Source organism: Genypterus blacodes, unplaced genomic scaffold (genome assembly GCF_046128005.1).
Source record: "Genypterus blacodes isolate CSIRO-AG114 ecotype Tasmania unplaced genomic scaffold, CSIRO-AGI_Gbla_v1 ptg000105l_1, whole genome shotgun sequence".
Classification (NCBI taxonomy): domain Eukaryota; kingdom Metazoa; phylum Chordata; class Actinopteri; order Ophidiiformes; family Ophidiidae; genus Genypterus; species Genypterus blacodes.
Window position 1 is genome coordinate 2,119,036 of NW_027466909.1, and position 20,657 is coordinate 2,139,692.

General features: G+C 48.5%; 1 protein-coding gene across 3 annotated transcripts in view; it reads right to left on the reverse strand.

The window, feature by feature from the left end:
• Positions 1-231: 231 nt before the first annotated feature.
• Positions 232-20,657, reverse strand: part of ccdc88ab (coiled-coil domain containing 88Ab) — a 47,521-nt gene continuing 27,095 nt past the window's right edge. Inside the window, exons 9-37 of one of the 3 annotated variants that reach the window (XM_076160392.1) lie at positions 17,793-17,874; positions 17,219-17,377; positions 16,946-17,092; positions 16,621-16,765; positions 15,955-16,133; positions 14,223-14,360; positions 13,158-13,341; positions 12,941-13,071; positions 12,537-12,830; positions 12,217-12,399; positions 11,493-11,771; positions 11,271-11,398; positions 11,044-11,182; positions 10,462-10,638; positions 10,205-10,366; positions 9,295-9,572; positions 8,826-8,969; positions 8,557-8,743; positions 8,301-8,446; positions 8,111-8,203; positions 7,819-8,021; positions 5,950-6,027; positions 4,610-4,846; positions 4,446-4,499; positions 3,676-3,762; positions 3,173-3,262; positions 2,643-2,923; positions 2,021-2,474; positions 232-311 (exon numbers count right to left, since the gene is read on the reverse strand). In XM_076160392.1, coding sequence (XP_076016507.1) covers positions 256-311; positions 2,021-2,474; positions 2,643-2,923; positions 3,173-3,262; positions 3,676-3,762; positions 4,446-4,499; positions 4,610-4,846; positions 5,950-6,027; positions 7,819-8,021; positions 8,111-8,203; positions 8,301-8,446; positions 8,557-8,743; positions 8,826-8,969; positions 9,295-9,572; positions 10,205-10,366; positions 10,462-10,638; positions 11,044-11,182; positions 11,271-11,398; positions 11,493-11,771; positions 12,217-12,399; positions 12,537-12,830; positions 12,941-13,071; positions 13,158-13,341; positions 14,223-14,360; positions 15,955-16,133; positions 16,621-16,765; positions 16,946-17,092; positions 17,219-17,377; positions 17,793-17,874 — 4,915 coding nt within the window. In that variant the 3' untranslated portion in view covers positions 232-255. Of the gene's footprint in view, positions 2,475-2,642; positions 2,924-3,172; positions 3,263-3,675; positions 3,763-4,445; positions 4,500-4,609; positions 4,847-5,949; positions 6,028-7,818; positions 8,022-8,110; positions 8,204-8,300; positions 8,447-8,556; positions 8,744-8,825; positions 8,970-9,294; positions 9,573-10,204; positions 10,367-10,461; positions 10,639-11,043; positions 11,183-11,270; positions 11,399-11,492; positions 11,772-12,216; positions 12,400-12,536; positions 12,831-12,940; positions 13,072-13,157; positions 13,342-14,222; positions 14,361-15,954; positions 16,134-16,620; positions 16,766-16,945; positions 17,093-17,218; positions 17,378-17,792; positions 17,875-20,657 lie in introns of all 3 variants that reach the window. The other 2 variants (XM_076160390.1, XM_076160391.1) reach the window with 2 other exon arrangements.

The window sequence follows — 20,657 nt, forward strand, 5'->3', positions numbered from 1 at the left end:
GGCACCACAGGGACGGCGGGTGACGGAAGGGCGGGGGAGGGCGGGGTTACAGTAACAGCTCAGGGAAGCGAGGGCACAGCAGGATGGAAGACATCTGTTACACCATATTTGAGGGGTTCCCATGGAGACAACACCCCTCCCTTCCGCCCCCACCACCAACACCACAGTCCCCGCCCCCTCCCTCTTTCCTCGCCGAGCAGCTCACTCACTCACCACGCGCTCGCAGCGTGTGTATGGGGGGGAGGGGGGCGGGGCTTAGGAGTTTTTCTGCGGCTCGCCACTCCTGCTTTTAGACTTTCTGCCCTCCACATCTGTAGGACAAAGGCAATGTTTACATTACATCTGGAGACATGAGACAGAGACAAGAAGCTTCAGGAGTTCATAATCGTCATGACGATAAATATAATAAAGCCAAAAAAAAAGAGCAGAAATAAATAAAATGTCTAGAGGCAGAGAGTTCTTCTCCTAGCATCGGCGCATTAAACAGTGCTTGTCTTTGAATATAACTTAATAATGCTTCATAACAACAATCTGTACAACATCTGGTCGGTCTGCAATATAATAAAGTCATAAAGTATTCAGTCTGAACTTGTGGCACATTGTTAAGGAAATAAAAGAATAAAAATCCCCCCAGAAAAGATGTTTGCTTCATTCCAAGACTAATCTGAGCAGCCTTATGAGCTCCAACCTCAACCTGCCCTTTACACTCTCTACTTTATAAACTCAGCCTAAAAACAAAACCCCACACTGGCGTTGTCAACCTGCTCTCCTCCAACCGTAAACATCCATCAGATTAGATTTGGGAATGAAGCTTTTTCACTTTGTTAACAGACGGAAAACCCATCAGAGCATTCAGGACGCTCTAATGCATGAAGGTACAAAAGAAAAAACAAAAGAAAATACAGGAAACCAACGTGTCAAATGTACAAACGTATACAAAACAAAACACCATCCATAGAAACAAAAAGCAGATTCAGGCGATGAGCATTTTGATCACAGCGATCAAAATGAGCCGCACAGGAAGCCATGCAGGTTTAGTGGATACAGCAGAGTGGAGTCACCCGCGGCAACGCACCCAAACAAAGAGGAAGCAGGAGGTGAATCTAGTATCTGACACAACACGGTGACGATTAAGTGATTCCATGAGTGAGATCATGACTTTAGACACTGATGGAGCCTGAATGAAGCTTTTTTTCCCTCCCATATCTGGCAACCTTACCTGGATGTCGCAGCTCGGCTACTTCCACTCAACTCTACTGTACGGCTGCTGCTCTGACCTGAACTCTGCCCCTGACTGCTGTATACAGTAAACCCCAGCGCTGCAGATAATAGTCTTGCGTGATGAAGAAATAACAACGTGGTAAAAGCTGCTTTACAGTCGAACATTCACCAAAATAAAAGCCCAAAAAAAGAGGAAACAGAACGGGAAAGAACCACAACAAAGTGTAGGGGTGATCAAAAACAAAACCAAACTGAGAACAGAGATAGTGCTCTGATAACACATGCAGAGGAAGAGGAGGAGGAGGAGGAGCGTTTCCTCCCTGTTAGGTCCAATCAGGAGCCTCCCTTGTGGTTCACACACAGCCGTACTCGTACCACAGGGACTGGTTGTCCTCTGGGCTGAGCGGAGGCGATTGGTCCGAATCATTCTCATGATTTGGATCAACGGCCTTCTGGAACTCTGGGCCGGACCTGGCCTGGCCGTTGGCGTGGCTGTGGGGGGTCTGGTTGTTCTGGGTGGGGATGGGCTGCGGGTGGCTTTTACCAGCAGCCGGGGGGCCGCTGATGTTACTGACTAGGGTGGGATTGAGCGACAGGAAGGGGAGGTTTTGGCTGTCTGACTCGTTAAAAATGGAGTCCATGAACACCGACTCTACGGTGAAGGAGGGGCCGAGGAAAGACTGGAGGGTGGAGAGGTCGGGGTCCTCCAGGCTGTGGCAGGGCAAGCTGAGGGACTTAGGCAAGGGAGCGGCGGTAGTGAGGGGTCCCTTTGACTTGGTGCTGATGGGGTGGTACTCACTGGGTGTGGGCTGGCCGCGCCCGCCGGCCTTGATGGGGGCGACAGGAAGAGAGACGTCCACCGACACGGGCTGCCGGCTGTCCTTGGACAGCAGGTCGTGGATGCTGGTCCGGCGCGTGGTTCCCTCGGCGGTGGAGATGACGCTGCTGGCCCGGGGCAGCGTGGAGGAAGCAGAGTCCAGCCGGTCGGACACAGACGTGGCTTTTCCCTGCGAGGACAGGCTGGGCCGGACCTGAACCGAGCCTTTCACGCGGGTGCTCTCAGCCTTGCGCAGGGTCGGGCGCCCCGGCTGCCCGGCTGATCTAGGCGGGCGGTCTGAGCTGCACAGTGCCGCTCTCCCGCTGGCTGAACGCAAGATGCCCCTCCCCTTTGTGGCGGGGCGATCCTTCAGCATGTGCTCAGAGGAAGTGGAGAGGCGGGGAGAGTCTACAGTGAGGTTCTCCTGACTGCCAGACTACAGAAGAGCAGGCAAAGCAACCATTAGAATTAAATTAAATTAAAAAGCGCTCACAGCTGTCTAAGATTCAAACCAACAAACCTTTGATTCTACCACATCCTGTTCCAAAACTATTGACAAAACTGTTGATGTTCTATCTAAAGTTAGATTTTCTCGGTCTCTCACCTCTGCAGGGTCGATCCCCTCGTCCAGGAACTGCTGCAGTGACAGCACCTCGTTGGCTGGAGACCCGGTCTTCCTTATCTGGATCTGTCCTGCGATCGCGGCGGCCGCCGTCGGGTCCAGCGACCTGCGCAGCAGCATGGGGCTCTGGTGGGAGGAGCGTGAGGAGGAGGGCTGCTGGACGGGGCTGCTGCCGCTGCTGGACCACACCTCCTGGTCCAGGCTCAGGCTGAACTCGCCGCTGCTCTCACTGTGGGGCCGGCTGAGGTTGCCGTTCAACGTGCCTGACAGAGGGGACGAGGAGGAGGAGGAAGAGGAGGAAGAGGAAGAGGAGGAGAAAAGGCTATGAAGCTCTGGAACTCTACGATCGTCTTTAACTGTGACCGCAAGGAACTTTACTCATACTTTAACATTTTCATAACTTAGATCTGGAGAGAAAAAGAAATTGTAAGTGAAAGAAAAGATGTAAAAAGGAGTAAAAGGAGAGGTTGGTGTAGTTGGGAGGAGGAGGAGGGGAGGGGAGAGGAGCGTACCTTTGGCCTCCATAGGAGATATGAGGTGGGAGTTATGGTTACTATTACTACTGGTGGTCCTGTTGCTATGGAGACTGGAGGGTCTGGAGGCTGGGTAAAGGACAAAAGGGAACACACACACATAATTAAGATGTAGATACTTACACGTGTACACACAAGCACATGGAGTAACACATAGAAAAGCTGCAGACTGGCACAACAGAAAGAGGCCCGCTGGGGGAACAGATGGACGGACAGGAGGGGCGGCACAAACAAACACACAGAGGGCAGTGAACCAAGCACCAACCCGCTCCAGAGGAAAGGAAAGGGGAGGACAGGAAAGGAAAGGAAAGGAAAGAAGTGACCTTGGAACCACATTCAGTTGCAGCTGGTGACCAATATGTCCCTTGGTTGACACCGAATTTAGAATTTAAATGAGCCAGAATCTAAAGGTTCTGTTGAGTACTACAGAGCATACCGGTGTGACCCAGAGTGGGTTTGAGTCCCATGTAGACGTCACTTACTGCAGAAGCTACAGGGAACTCTGCACTGAGCGCTCGGCTCAGCAGGGGAGCGAGACTGAGCCAGAGCTCTGCTAAACACGAGCGCACCTAATGAAAACACACACACACACACACACAAATGCAACACACGCTGGGAGGTGACACATCAAACAGGAAATGAGGCCCAAACGCAGAGACCGGATCCCTTTTGGTGTCATCAACTATCACATCTGTAGCTGCTCCGGACCCAAAGTGTGTGTTCAAAGTTTGATGGCTAGTGGGAAAGAAGCTTTCTGTAGCTATTACGTTACGTTTTTTTGGAGTATTTCTGCCCCCTAGTGGTCATAAATGATCTGCGACTGCGTTCTTTCACAGTTTTATGCCTCCTTTTTCATTGTATTCTCTCTGGAGCAGCTCCAGTCTTCATACCTGATGACATCATACATATTTGCGGGTAAACAATACTACTGCATAATTATCATCACAAAGCATACAAATGTCAAAGTCTCTCTATATTTGTAAGACTTGTAAACAAAACCTGTACATGATGGAGTCTGTCTTAGTGGTGGTTGAACCATTTCAGCACAGCAGGAACATGATGTCATACGCCATTATGCCAAGTCATTGACATTGCAGAGGCACAGAGGTGATGCACTGCTTAACATTTTCCTGCTGTTTTAGGCTATTTAACGTTTTCAGATTCTGCTAATGAATCGTCCTCTGATTGGCTGCTTTGCTCTGAAATACTGCAGCAACAATGCGTCCTTCTCTTTTCTGTCAGTTTGTCTCACCTTGACTCTTTGGCTCATCCAAGGAGCCGGCTACGTCCTCACAGGAGACGTTGTCTGTTGAACAAAAGGAGAAATCAATGTCGAGACAAAGATGGAAATGTATGGAATGAATGGAATGTACAAGAACTGCTCCACGTATCTGCAGATCTAACGGACGGCCCTACCTTTGACCTGCAGCCGGAGCTTGGCCCTCCTGTGCCCGGCAGTGGGCAGTGTGAGTGCGGTGCAGTCGATGGCGTTGGTGGAGAGGGCGAGCTCCTTCATGCGCCGCCCGCTGCGACCGCCGGCAGCCGCCATGCCGGCCTCTCCTGCCTCGGTGGCGTCCAGGTTTTCGATGCTGCAGGCCCACTGAGGCCCGGGACTCCCTGCCACCGCCATGGTCTGCAGCAAGTCATTCATGGCTGAAGGGACAAGAGACAGACAATAAGATATAAGCAGCAGGTCATGTCCCTTTATGAGGAACATGTGCTCTGGGTTTAAGAGTTGAATGCACTTTGTTAAAGAAGCTGATGTGTTAGTAGAGCACACAGAGGCATGCAGAGCTGCTCCAACGGAAGCAGCAGAAGCAGTTTGAGTACACAAAATATCATTGCCAAAGAAAGAGCGATGCAAGTCCAAGTTGAGAGAGACAGAGACAGAGAGAGAAAGAGAGAGACAGAGAGAGACAGAGCGAGAGAGAGAGAGACAGAGGGAGAGAGAGACAGAGACAGAGAGAGAGTGTGTTTTTTTTTAGTCATGCCGTTATGAGCTACAGTCAAAGATGGGAGCAAAAACACTACAGGCACATGAAAGGTAAACAAACCCCCCCCACACACACACACAGCCCATAAACCATGGAGTAGATTGCACTAAGTGGCTCACTACATAGCGTTTCCTGCTGTACATGGACGACATCCAGACTAAACCTTAACAAACCTATGACCACACACACAATCACAGGACAGGTCAATAGAATTTGCTGAAATCCTCATTAGATCCTGTTAGGAATCCAAATCCTACTGATCTGATCCTGAATGTGATTTGGGAGAAAAATCCCACCGTTAACCAACCACGGGACTCGCTGCCTCAAGTGTCCATCACGTCTCACACTGTCATTAAGGAAGGAAAGGTGGAATCTTACAGACTGCTGCTCTAAATGAGGTTAGTGCTAAATCAACACACTCATGGTGACTTGTGCATCTCACAACGTGTCCACAGCACACACAGTTAGTGAAGCTCATCTACGTAGCTTAATTAGTGAAAGCTGATTACAGTTACAGGAGGCTGCAGGCGCAGGGTCGGGGGGTCGGGGGGTAGAGGAGGAGAGGTCACTGAAGGCAGCATGGAGACACATAGGCTCAGCTAAGAGTTCACATTAAAACGTGCACAGAATCATCACACTGTCTTGATTATCAACAGTGAAAGCAGCCAGTCAGTGAGCGCTCCTTCTTTGTGTCTCCTAAGGTGACGGCGAGAGGAGAAGGAGGCGGAGGAGGACTAGCGCGGCGGCGAGCGGAGGTCTTACACATGGAGCGTCTGTAGATGGCCTTGGCCTTGTCTTTGTCCTTGGATCTGTTCCTCATGAAAGGCAACCTTTTCAGAGCTGTCAGAGCGCCCCCAGAGGACAGAGAGAGAGACAGAGACAGGAGAGAGAGACAGGAGAGAATGATGGAGGAGGAGGAAACGGAAGAGAAGGAGGACAGAACAGAGGGGCGTGGTTAACGTTTGGGAGAGAGATCCAGGGGGGCGATGCAGAGGGAGATGAACATATGGATGGATGCTCGACCGGACAGAAGACAACACTTCAGCACATTACACCGCTGAGAGGGTCGGATCATTACATCATGAAGTCCATCTGATTCAGGAAAGCATTTCAGTCAAACACAAACATTTGATTCTTGGTTTCTCGCAGCTTCCAGAGAAATCAGGTCTGGTGCTTGGATTGATTGAAATGAGAATTGTATTGAATTCATAAGATAGACTTCATGTTAAACCTGAATGATCCATTGTTGTCATTTATGATCTATATATGACACAAACGCAAACACACATAAACATCAGAACATATGCAAATACACTCGACACAAATCTGAACGCAACAACGGCGCACAAACAGTCTGATGTCAACATCAGGAGTGATGTCTGCTTTGTAATAGTGACTTGAGCGTTACATACACACACACACAAACACACATACATACACACACACACACACACACATGCACATCAACACAGCTGACAACACGATCACCTACACAAAACACGTAGGATGGAAAACATTAAAGGGTGCAATCATGAAAATGTCAAACCAGGGGAGGTTAATAGCAGCAGGGGGGAGAGGGAGGGGGCAGCGTTGTCATAGCGAACACATACATGTACTGTATGTGCGGGACGCCATTTGTGATTAACCCCTTGCTTTGTCTTTCTATTGTTCTGCTTTGAGATTAAACGTTTCATTCCTGTAATCTTGAAATTGTAATCTTGAAATCTCCTGAAACTACATCTCACGTCAAACCAAAGACATTAAACACGCGACAGACCCGAGGCCTTTCACCCGCTCACTCGTTTCCTCCTCGCTCAACCAACATCCAGACGGCCATGATTGTGTGACCTCATGCATGGAACGCACACGACGAAGCCTCTTACAGTGGAGCTGCACAGATCAGCAGGCTGACACGAGCCCATGAGCAGGGTTTCAATGCAATTACATTACAACTTTACAACCCTTACAGCGTTACAAAGTTTTGCAATATTTTCCAAAACGAGTCTCCAAATTCTACACTTATTCTTTCTCGCTGCTCCGGCCAGTAGGAGTCGCTGTTGCACCTGTGACTGCCATGACTTTGATGAGCTCTCCGTCCGTTAGCTGAACAACCTGAGCGGCCGCTATTGTTGTTTCCATAACACATCAAAGTTGTGGATCAGGTTTAGAGGTCAAAGGTCAACCTAAGGGTGCTGCTCAGCTTATCGTAACCTCCAGGACAGCTGACTGACACAGACAATGGATGGACTGACGACAGCATGCCCAGAGAGACGCGACGGTGCGGTCACACAAGCCCCGCCCCCACCCCGCCCAGCCCCTGTTCAGCCCCACCCATACCATTGGAGGAACCCTGCCCCTGGGCCTGGGACTGCTGCCCTCGCCTCCCTTTACACAGAGGGATGAAGAAGCAGAGGAGCAGTTAGAGGAGAATAAAACAAAATGATTCAAACACTCATACACACCGATACACAACCACACACACCCTCACAGCTGAAGTGTGTTTGGTGTAAACGTGTGCAAGTCAGTGAGTGTGGAAGTTCAGTTTTCTGGTACGTGTGTGTGTGTGTGTGTGTGTGTGTGTGTGTGTGTGTGTGTGTGTGTGTGTCTCTATGGTCCTCTTTCTTTACTCACTGCTGCTCCTCTTCTGCGTCAGCGTGTCGTCCAGCGAGTTGGAGCCGGAGCCGATGGAGGAGCTGTCCTGACCGTCCTGGGGGAAGCTCAGGAACGCGTCGCCCAGCTCCGAGCGAGACGGAGTCAAGGTGAGGGAACGCATGCGCTCCCGGCTCTTCGGCTTGATCAGCTTCTTCATCGTCAGGGTGATCCAGTTGCCGCGCCTACAGAGGGAGGAGGCGGCGATCAATCACATCATATCAACGGTCACTTTGGTTGTAATCGGATAACTGGATTGGAAATTCCTTTTTACCTGCGTGGAGGCGACGGGTCGTAGAACTTGTACTGGTCCATGATCTTCTCCTCCAGCTTCTCCTTCTGTCTCCTCAGTACATTCAGCTTGTCTCTGCCGGGAAGAGAGAGGACAGAAAAACCAGTGAGGCCAGGGTTCAAACATTCCCAGCACACATGTAAACCAGCCAGCGTCTCTCCTCAGGTATTACATGTATTGTCTCTGCTCCACGTGGTACAGGTCCTTGCTCTCCATGGTCTGCTCCAGCAGGGTGCGGTTCTGCAACATCAGGGTCTGGATCTGGTCCAAGAGGTGGCGATTCTCCTCCTCCAGGTTCCCTTTCAGCTGGCTTAACAACTGGCACACACAGAAGAAGACAGTTGGGCTCAAGAGGAAGAAGAGGAGAGCGGAGGAGAGGAGAGGAAAGGAGAGGAGAAGAGAGGAGAGGAGAGGAGAGGAGAGCTCACCTCACACTGGTTAGTCAGCTTGGTGGAGGTGATGTCCAGCTGCTGGTATTGCTCTCTGAGTTTGGAGAACTCAGCCTCCAGCTTGGTCTGCTCCAGCTTGGCACTGTTAAACTGACTCTTCACGTTCTTGTGATCCAGCTGAAGAGACTCGTTGTCCTGCATCAGCTGACGGTAAGTGGTGTTCAGCCTGGATACAGGAGCAGACAAGCGTCCGGTCAGTACACACACACACACCCTCCTCCCTACAGACTGGCTACAGACTGACTGACCTGTCGTTTTCCTCTTTCAGCTGCTTGTACTGGTCCGCTGTAGTTCGGTGGCTCTCGTTCTCCGACGCCATTTTCTCCTGCTGCTCCTTTAGAGTTCGCTCCAGCTCCTCCAGCTCCCCCTTCCTCTGCAGAAGCTGCTTGTATCTGCATGCGTTTACACACGTTACAGAGTGTTACATAGAGAATCATGACAGCACTTTCTATACTGTGATTCCTATACTGTCTCCTCTGCAATCAAGCAGCCTGAATAATTAAAGCACTAAAAGGTGAGTGGGTGCTTTTCTCTCTTTAATAATTAAAAGGTTAGAGCACAGAACAAATAGGTTACAAATGCAGTGAGAGTGTACATTTGTGGTTTCCTCAGACTTGTGTTAACAGCAGGAAACGAGACTTGAACTCTAATTGGACTAGACCCTGTCCCCCATGCCCCCCCCCCCCCCCCCCCCTGTCCCCCTCCCCCCTGTCTCACTTGTCCTCCAGGTCCTTGTGCTGCTGCTCCAGACCCTTGTGGGAGCTCTTCAGGCCTCCGTGTTTCCCGATCAGGGCTTCGAATTCAGTCGCCTGCCTCTCGTGCAGCGCCGCCAGCTTCTCGTGGTCGCGGAGGAGCTGCTCGTACGTGGCCCTCACCTCCTCCTTCTCCCTCAGCGCCCCCTCACGCTCGCCCTCCACGCCACTCTGCTGGCTCTGCAGCTGGGCGTTCTGGGCCATGAGAGCGGCACCCTGGGAACTCAGGGTGGAGTTCTCCACCTGGGAGAGGCGGAGGAGACGTTAAAGCAAAGAAACATTTAACAACAGTTTAACCTGGAGAAGCGATGAGGAGGTCAGTACCCTGTTTGCTCTATAGGGGGCACTGTGTACCCATGTGCTAAACTCCATCCATCATAAAACACAGACAGGAAACAGATTCTTTTCATGCTTCCTCTGTGGTCACAGTGGTTTCCCAGTCCCTCCAATCACCCCTTGTGTGTGTGTAATCCTGCCCCACTCACACTATCACAGACACACATCTACAGTACCTGTACATAGAAACAGCCATTTACCATCACACACACACCTAACATAGAGAAACCCACACGAGCAGCTAATGTATGGTTCAGTGTAAATCTGGACGCTTCTATGATGTAAGCAGGGTTAGAAAGGCTGCTGGGCCAAATCTAGGATGGGGAACTCAGCACTTTGGCAAGACAAGGCAGCCATACACACACAGAAATACACACACACCACAGACAGAAGAGTGCCTGTTCTCGCCATCTGATAAGAAACATTTTCATATCCAGATTTACGATTATGTCAATTATTGTCCCACCCATACATAAGTACACAGTGTTTATAGTATACAGCAGGATACAGGGATGTGTGTGTGTGTGCGGTTTGTGTACCTGCAGCTTGGCGTTCTGTGTCTGCAGCGAGGTGTTGTTCTCCTGTAAGGAGGCCGTCTGCCTCTGAACAGCCACGATCTGAGCCTGCAGGTTGCTGCTTTGAGTCTCCAGCTGCTTGAGTTGACTCCTCAGGGCAACCTTCTCAGCCTGCAGCGTGGCATTCTGGGTACAAAAACAGAAATGTGTGTGTGAAAAATCCTCTCCATTCATAGAGGAGAGTGGCATATAATCATTCCTCTCCTGATGCGTTCACTCACGTTCCTCTCCACTTCGATGAGTCTGTCTTTGACCTTCAGCAGCTCTCTGGTGGCTTCATGACTCTCCTTCTCCCATTTGCTGACGGCCTGTGGGTCCTCTGCTCCTCTAGGGGGCGAGCTCTGCACCATCCTCTCCTCTTCCTCCCTCTGCCGCAGGGCCTCGTAGTTTTTCTTCACCTGGGGAGAGGAGCGTGCGGGGGTCAGAAGACAGGACGCATCATCCTCAACACTACTGCACCATGTTGTCCTGCTGCTCGGTCAGTAGGAGGGACGAGGGAGATGCTCTGTCCCAGGTTGGACTGGAAAAAACTTTGGGTGTTTTTTTCCTTGACAAGATCTAAACATGAAACACCTCCCACAAGGAAAACAGACATCCTCTCCTCCTCCACTGCCGCCTCATTAATAAGTAGACTGGAGACAGACGAAAATTGGTGGATGAATAAATAATATGTCGACCTTGAGAGGCTCTCAGTATTCTCTCTTGTTTGAGACTGCAGGGGAAAGTGTTGTTGAAGGCTTGAGTGGGTGAGTTGGCATATTCTGGAATGTGTGTGTGTGTGGGTGTGGGTGTGTGTTACTGACCGTCTTCAGCTCCTGGCGAAGCTGCTGGTTGAGGTTAGATGACTCATGCAGTCTGGCCTCCAGGGCAGCGATCTTCTCCTCCTTAATCTCCAGAGATGATTTCAGGGTGGACTCCAGCTTGGACTCCAGCAGTTTAAACCTGACAACACAGCAATGGTTAGTTATGTATGTGTGTGTACATGTGTGTGTGTGTGTGTCTGTGTTTGGGTTCATTTGTGAGAGTATACCTATCATCAGAGCCCTGTTCATCGTGCAGAAGTCCTTCCTTGTTCAGTCCGATCTTCTCCAGCTCGTGGGTCAGTTTGTCCAGATCGTTATTCATCTGCTGAGTCCGCAGCTTCTCACTTACCAGCTCCTACACACACACACAAACACACACACATTGTCAGCTATCCTATGTTAACCAAGATGCACAGTGCAGCTTAGGAGGTTGTGGAAAACCTTCTTACCTCTCTGAGTGTGATGAGGGTTTTCTTATCGATGCTGGCCAGTTTGACGATCTCCTTGTTCTCCTTCTCCAGATCTTTGACCCTGGTGCAGGAGTCTCTGAAGAAGATCATCTCCTTGCCCATGGTGCGGTTCTCTTTCTCCAAGGAGGTGATCCGCTGGTTGTTGTCATCCAGCTTGGAGTCACGGATCTCCGCCTGCTGCCTCAGCCGCTTGTTCTCCTTCTCCAGGAGCTTCTTGTCTTTCTCCAGCTGGGAGCTTTCCTGTTCCAGAGTTTTGTTCTAGAGGACATGGAGACCATTTGAAGATATTACTTACAGTATAAATGTCTTGTAAATACATGTTTGGCTAAAAGTGGACATGGATCATCTCAGTTTTGACCAATAATCTGGATTAATCTATCAGTGCGGAAACTATGACATCACTTTTACAAAATGTATAACACAAAATCTATGCGGAAACATTGTTGTAATAGTGATGATATACGATGACACTTTAACTGCAGCGTCAAATTCAGGTTTCACCCTCAGGGGTCATTGTACTGCAATATCGCTATTTTGGATCCAATTGGCCCCATTCTGTCAAAACAAATTGGTTTGTCCCAAAAAAAAGTCTGTGGAGTTCCAGATTCAGCTGCGGTCCAAATATATTTCTCATCTGAACTTAGACTTGGCTTATGTGATCAGCGTATCAGCAGGAAGTGAGTGAATGGTTGAACATCCTTACCTCCTGCTCCAGCTGCTCCAGACGCTTACTGGAGATCTTCAGCTCCTCCAAGTTGCGCTGGAGCGTCTGATTCTCAGCCTCCACCTCCTGCAGCTCGACCTCCAACTGCTGAATCTTCTTGCTGCTGTTCTCCAAAGCCTTCTGCAGACGCTGGTTCTCCGTATCTAGGCCCTGATAACTCACCTGGGAGAGAACAGACCAGGATATTAAAAGCATTTGTGAACTAGTTGTGCTGTTCCCTGTGCCCGTGACCTGTAATTTACCTTTAAAAATATCAAGCAAGCCATTTTAACTGAATCTTCCTGCTCTCATCGTCTCACCTCTAATCTCTCGGTCTTCTTGGAGGAGGCCTTGAGCAGCTCCAGACTGCGCTTCAGCTGGCTCTTCTCGCTCTCCAGCTCGCGGTTCTCGGCCTCCAGCTGAGCGGCTTTGGCCCCCGCCGACCGGACGCTCTCGGCCGAGCGCCGCAGCTCCAGGTTCTCCTGCTCCAGCTGGGAGTTGTCTTTCTCCAGCATCTCCACCTGGAAGGCCATGTTCTTTAGAGAGTCCAGCTTTTTCTTCAGACGCCGGCCCTCCCCCTCCAGCTCCATGTTCTCCTTTTCTAAGGACAACACCTGTACACACACACATGTAAGCAGTGATGCTGAAAACATGAGAAAAAGTTGCTTATGTTACTTTCTATTGTTTCTGGGAAGTCAGACCAGACAGAGAACATCAACCAGACCTTTTCACAGGTGATGCCTAGACTGGCCACTTTCTTCTGCAGGCTCTCGTTGTCCCTTTCCAGCTTGCGTACCTGAAGCTCCAACTCGTCTGCTCTCTCACCTTTCTCCTTCATCACCTCAAGCTCTTTACCTGCACATACAAATCAACATTCTTAACACCAACGTGGCTCACATCAGAGATCTCCCACAAACAGCTGGAGACGGCACGTCACTCACGTAGCTGCTTCCTTTCAAACTCCATCTTGTTGAGCTTAGCGCTGGTCTCACAGATGGACTCGTGCAGGACGCGGTTCTCCTTCTCCACGTCCTTGACACGAGCCTCGGCGCCCACCTGGCAGCGCTGCCGGAGAGACGACACCGTTTGTCCCAGGTGCTTGTTCTCCTGCTCCAGACCCTTCAGCTGGTAAAACAGATAGAGAGGGTTAGGGTAGTGACTCACTGAGCTCAATCTGATTATTAGTAACAACATTTAAGCATATGGTGTGTGTGACTGGTGATGTGGTTGCCTTTGTAAGTCACTGCATCTCCTCATCGTTCCACTGAAGAGTAAATTAATGGCACTTAGCTTTGATTCAGTAAAGCTTAAACAGAGTTCTGTTGATCTAAGTTGTGTTTTTTCATTGGTGCTTCCTGGAACAAGAATCAATGCTGGTTTTGTGGAGAGAGCAGCATGAGTGACTCAGGCTCTCAGAGATATACCAGTGATTAATGTGATCTTAACATCAAAGACAAGGACCCACAGGGCGACGCTGTGCTCTGAATGAATCTGCACAGCGACACACACGTCCAACAAGCTCATGCAGCAGCTTATATTACGGCAAAGATGTCAGTAAGACGTATACATGTGCGGAATTAATACGATTCAGCCGCTCCCTGAATATACACGACCACATTACTAACTCATCTCAGCTGCATGCAGAGAACACTCAGTATTCCTTTACACGCTTGAGGGAATTGACTGACATTTGCATTATCTAGGTTTGTTCCTCCACACTTGATTTATGCTGGAAAAAGATGATTTATTGCTTCAGTCGTGTGATAAATGAAGTTTAAGATGTAATCATACAGATACATGTTATGGACATAGGAAATGTGTGTAATTCATGCTTTCATATAAAATGTTGATTTTGTGTGACATTCAGGGCAAAACATTTCAAAATTACAAAAACACTGAAGCGAAACAATTTATGTGGGTATAAAATGAACCCATGCACATGTAAACACTCCCTGCTCTCATTTGGCAGTGTGTGTGTAGTGTGTGTATGTGAGGTGTGTGTGTACCTGTCTCTCAGAGTTCTCTCGGAGTGTTTCCAAAGTCTTCTCCAGTAAAGCCTTCTCCTTCATCAGGTCGGTGCCGAGCGACTCGGCGCCGCGCAGAGACTCCCTGTCTGCTGCCAACTCGCTCTCCACCTGCTCCAGCTTTACACAAACACACACACACACACACACACACACACACGAGACGGCATTACACATTAAGAAAACAATCAATAAATGAAACCTGACAACAATTGGATCTTGATTGGATTCGACTGTGGCTGGGTAGCAACCAATGCTAGATGCTAGCACAACCAAATTCTGTGTTTCCCCAAATAACAACATTGCAGGCACCAACGCAGAATTGTATGTTATGTAAGAGAAGCTTCAAAAGATTAAGAGATGAAACAGCAGAACGCCATTTGCAACGCTTCCTTTTCTGGAGACATTTTAACTGTGACACTGTTCTGCTTCTGCCTTTTGGCTGTTCATGAAGGACCTACATTTGAATAATGACCCATAAGTTGTGCGTTGGTGTGCTGTAACAACTGATTACACTCCCAACACTGCCTCCTGGATTAAACTCTCAACTAAACTTAGTGTGTGAAGTGTGCGATTAATAGTTTATTAAAAATACTTCGCTATTTAAGAGGAAGTTTTCCTGCGATCACATTGGTCCTCTCAGCAGATCTCACATATAAGGAGAGTATCTAAGGGTTTGTGTGCCTCCTTCTTTTGTTCTGATCTCCTCACTGGTTCTGACTAATATAGACTAAATGTGGGGGAAAGGGCCTGAGGGTTTGTTTTGTTAGCTTCTATCAGCAGCTGCATTCACATCTTAATGCCTTTCGCTCTAAACTCACTGCGTCACTCGTCGATAAATTTCCCCTCCTGTTTTTTTCCTCTTTGTAAGAGAAAAGTACAATTTTTTAGCTCTTTATTTGTGGGCCGCACACAGAGGGGCTTATGTTTGTGAGAATAGCTCCGACACTTCTCTTAGCAAGGGGCGTTCAAGTGTCAAACAGTGGCAAAGAAAAGGCAGTGCAGGGGCTGCGTGGATTTACAGCTCAGCTTTCATCCTCCCATCCTCCCCTTTCTCTTTTTAGCCTCCCCCTCTCCCTCTCCCTCTCTCCTCTCTCACCGCCGCTGTGTGAAAAGGTCTAGAAGCCAAGTGCTGGTGTGATAAATTACAGAGGAGGCCTGGCACATGATAGTGAATGGTAGGTGGTAATTGTGATGAGGAACCAAAGCAGCATTTCCAAAGCGAGCCTCGACGTGATTGCAGAGGAAAATTAGACTGAAGCAGCGTAAACACTCCACACTCACTCTCTCGCCTTCTTTCAATGAGTCAGGCAGTGTTGGTTGTTACATGTGCTTAACCTGAGGGCAAAGGTTCATTCTGACCTTGTTTGCAGGGATGTTCTCCTCCATATTCTTTAAATTGCTCCATATTTTACAGCTAATCCCAAAGATACTCAACAACATAACCAACAACTAACTGATTCATTGGATTTACCAGAAACATTTCTCCAGTGGGCAAAAACAGGAAATAGCTTAAATCCTTCAAACTTGGCCCTCGTGTTTTACCCAACCACTGAGACACACACACACACACACACACACACACACACACACACACACACACACACACACACACACACACACACACACACACACACACACACACACACACACACACACACACACACACACACACACACACACACACACACACACACACACTCCCTTTGCTTACTTTCTGGGCCAGTTTCTGGTTCTCCTGGCTGACTTTGCTGAGCTTTGTGACAACGTCCTGGCTGGCGGCGCCCTTGAGCTCCTCCACCGTCTTCAGCAGGGCCTGGTTCTCCTTCTCCAGCTTCAGTAAGCGGCTGGACGTCAGATCGTTCACCTCTTCGCCCAGAGACTTTTGAGGTGCTGCTTGTGGATGATGGCAAAAAAACAAAAAACAACCAAACTTATATACCCTCAACTATACAATGAATAAATTAATATACCTCATTTTCTGTAAATCCCTCCTTTGTGACGATGATAATGTTCATTTTGCTTATATACAATTCAGCAATGGGCAGAAAAGGCAAAAATAAAAACAGTCTCTTCCCCCATAGCCGGTCTTTATCCAGATCCCAGGCTAGTTAACCCTCTTAACAAGCTTTTATAATCCAAACCCACAGATTATCCTCCAGGAGTCACTGGATGTTAATTACACATCTAAACCTAGTGGAATGAAAACACAGTGGAGGCTGGCAAAGGCCGGAGGACCATGGGGACGAATCCAGGGCCAAGATCTGAGGGATCTGCAGTTCGAACCCGTCACCTCCAGCCTCACGCTGTTCTTCTGTATCTGAGTATGTTGTTCTTGGGTTCTCAGCCCTGATCCCTCCTCGCCCTGATCCCTCCTCACCCTCAGCCATCTCTGGTGTCTTGGAAAGTTGCTCCAGCTCCCAGCCCAGGTGCAAGGACTCATCCATGCTCTGCTTCTGGGCCATCTCCAGCACCAGGTTCTCCTCCAGCAGCTCCTCCACACGCTTACGGTCCATGTCTCGCTCCTGGAGAGAAAAGTAGTTCAACATTTAAGGAAACAGTGCTCACAGGCTTGTTTCCTCTTCTACCTCGACTATCGATCGGAGTTCCAGATCTTTGATTGGACCTGTATCACTAGCTAACTCTCATATCTCATCTCTCTGTTCACCCCAATCTGTATCCAATACGTTCATCGATCATCTCACCATCTCCAGGTCATGGATCTTGGATTTGAGCTGCAGACTCTCCTTCTCCAGGAGGTGCAGCTTGTCAGACCGGGTCCTGCTGGCGTCCAGCTGCTCCTCCAGCATGGACTTGGTCTCCAGCAGGACTTGGTTGTCCTCTTTCAGCTCCTACACAAGCAATACAAACCATAGCACCGGTATAATTGTGTGTCATCTTTATACACATTCTATTTTGATCGATTATTTTAAGCTGCATGAAGATTAACTATCACACATAAACACACACACACATACCTCGACTCTGGTCTTGTAAAAGTCTATATCATGAAGTCTCTCCTTGTATCGGCTCAGCTCGCTCTCCAGTTTGTCCACGCGGATGGCTTTCTCTCTGAGGGCGTCCAGCTCGTCTCTGTAGGCGCGGGCCGAGCGTGCGTCTGACAGCAGCTGGTAACTCTGCAGGGGGCGAGGAGAGGCAGCACAGATGAAGGAATATGTTCATACATGTCCTGGTTTATACAGTCGTCCAAGAAAACAACTTCAATCTTGTGTGTTACATATAGTATGTAGATGAGGGGGGCTCCATCTTCACACACACACACACACACACACACACACTCATCCACTTTGTTTATCCAAGCCAGTCAGTCTGCCGCCCACTTTAAATCAGAAGTCAAGCCGCGCTGCTCCACTAAAGACAAAGTCAGCTCTGCTCTAATAGCCCATAATGAGCTAAGGTTGGAGCTGGTTGATTACAGCCTGGCAGCACTGCAGAAACAAAGCACTTAGACAGAGGAGGGAGGAGCAGGTGGACTGATTGAAGACATAGAAATGTGCGTGTGTACATGTAGATGTGCGTGTGTGGCCTCACGTCTTGCTGAAGCCTCTTAAGCTCCACTTCCATGTTCTCAAGCTCCTGCCTGGTGTCCAAAAGCTGCTCGCTCTTCTCCTCTCTGGAAAACAAGAAGGACAAGGAGGAAATCATTCATGTGCGTGAGTGAGTGGGTGTGTGTGTCCATCAGCATTAACAGGGAAAGTTCCTTCAGGGCTGTTTCCCTTTCAAGCCCCTAAGTGAATCCAATCAGCGATGGCAACTGACAACGTTGCACTGCTGCCGACCTCTGATGAGAACTTTTTTAATCCATCTGAACTCCTGGTGGAATTCCCGGTGAATGCAAACTCTGAAACTCACAGGATGTAGTAGTAATGTGTGTGTAATACACAGTTGGCCTTCAAATCAAGCCATTCTTAGATACTGTCTCTTTAAGTTGGCCAGTTGCATCCAGCCTAAGCTATCGTGACCTTCATGTAAGTTTGTCTGACTGGATGCATTTCTGTGGGCTAAACCTCAAGCGTTGCAACTTAAAGACACACACACCACATACACACACACGCACACACATAACAAACAACAACAAGCCCAGTTTGTCTCCTTTAAGACACAGATGACCCTACTAACCCAGTTTCCACAGTTTAACAGCTCACTGTGTCCCAACTATCTGGGCTGAAACAGACGTTGCAGTGTTCAATATTTTTCTGTTTTGCCCGCAGCTCATCTATCAATAAACACTCTTTCTGCTGGACATCACACACACACACACACACACTACGTATACGTTTACCCTTGACCATGAGGTTTTGCTCAAAACACCCCTCATTTGTCATTGTCTACAACTGTGTGTGTGTGTGTGTGTGTGTGTGTGTGTGTGTGTGTGTGTGTGTGTGTGTGTGTGTGTGTGTGTGTGTGTGCATAACTTCTTTACTCCCTGTAAAGGGCTAATGTGCGACACAGCTTGGAATAAAAAGGGACTTTACATTCTTGGGATAGTCTTCCCTCTCCCTCCATGTGTGTGTGAGTGAGTGTGTGTCCCTATGTCCTGTGTGTGTGTGTGTGTGTGTGTGTGTGTGTGTGTGTGTGTGTGTGTGTGTGTGTGTGTGTGTGTGTGTGTGTGTGTGTGTGTGTGTGTGTGTGTGTGTGTGTGTGTGTGTGTGTGTAAGTGCGACAAACTGTTAAATGCTCCACTGAACATCTGATTTGATAGCCACAGCTCTCAAGGGTCTGGGGTTGCATCTCAATGAGGCTCTCTCTCTCTCTCTCTGTCTCTCTGTGTCTATCTCTCTTCCTCCTCCTCCTCTTCCCACAATCTGGGAAGTTGGAGCTGATATGTAGGCAGGAAGTCGCTCATCAGTCCGTTTTTGTTTTATCAGATAACCCGCCTTCCCCACACACACACACACACACACACACTCCTCTGTTGCCCCCTGTGGCCCCTGCCCCAAATCACAAACACCTGTCAGCTCCATCATGGGAAGATTATCTTCAGGCTCAAATTATGGATGCAGCTGGTTCTCCTGCTTATGGTAATGGTTTAACACGTGCATACACTCACTCAAACACACACACACACACACTGACGGATATATTTGGAAATCCACCATTGGCAACCTTTGTTCCTTAACCGAACATTTCCCTGATAAAGTTTAAACGTTCCAATTAACTCTAGTCCTGCATCTTTCAGTGAACAAAAGCCGTTACCATCATGTTTCTATAGGGTGCACACTACACACACACAAACACTCAAATATTTAAACTACAACAAAAGATGCTGCCATCAGTCATTCAACATCAACGGTTTTAGCACCACCTGGAGTTTGCTTGCCCTTGCTTACAACCAGAACACACACACACACACACACACACACACACACACACACACACACACACACACACACACACACACACACACACACACACACACACACACACACACACACACACACACACACACACACACACACACACACACACACACACACACACACACACACACACACACACACACACACACACACACACACACACACACGGTTATTGGAGCTTAATTTATAAGCTTGTGTACGTTTGATTAGCTGAGCGAGGTTTGTGCCACAGCTGATCAGTTTATCGCTGGAACAAACTCCTGTTGTATTGTTCGAGTGTAAACATTCCCATAATTCAGCTCTTCGTCTCATAAGTGCCATGTGATGCATCCAATATTGAAGATAAACCTTTGCATTCGCCAGACAAACCTGATAGAATCCCATAAAATACAACAAACGCTTATATAATGTTGTAAAATGTGTCGTGCCTAAAGATGAACAGCAGACAGAACAACAACATGTGTGTAAAGCCAACGTGCTCATAAACAACAGACAACAAGACGTACCCTCCCCCAAGCTCTGACCTGGTAGGTCTCACACACACACACACACACACACCGGCAGATACACACATCCAAACGTACACAGGCAGACACACATCGCAAACATACTCCTGCTTATAGCCGTGTGACCAAAATTCCGCTTTTTTCTCTTCAGGCCCATCACATGCCAATTACATTCTACCACACACACACGCACGCATGGACACACACACATTACAAAACAAGAAAACAGAACCATGGCAACCTACAAACAAAATAACCTTCTTTATGGATGTTTTGTAGACTTATATAGGTCCACAGACAAAGTAAAGAAGGTCAGGACAGTACAAAGGGACATGTGATGTTTTCAACACACACACACATCCTATAGATTATACATCCTGTTTTGAGGGTCCACCAAGTTTCTAATGTGTGAATTAGAACCAAATATAAGTCAAATCTGATTCAATCACTTCAACAGCCAGTTTGGTAACTTATATGTTAGTTCAGGTTGAAATACTTCCCCCTGAAACAGAAAAGTACAAACAGCAGAG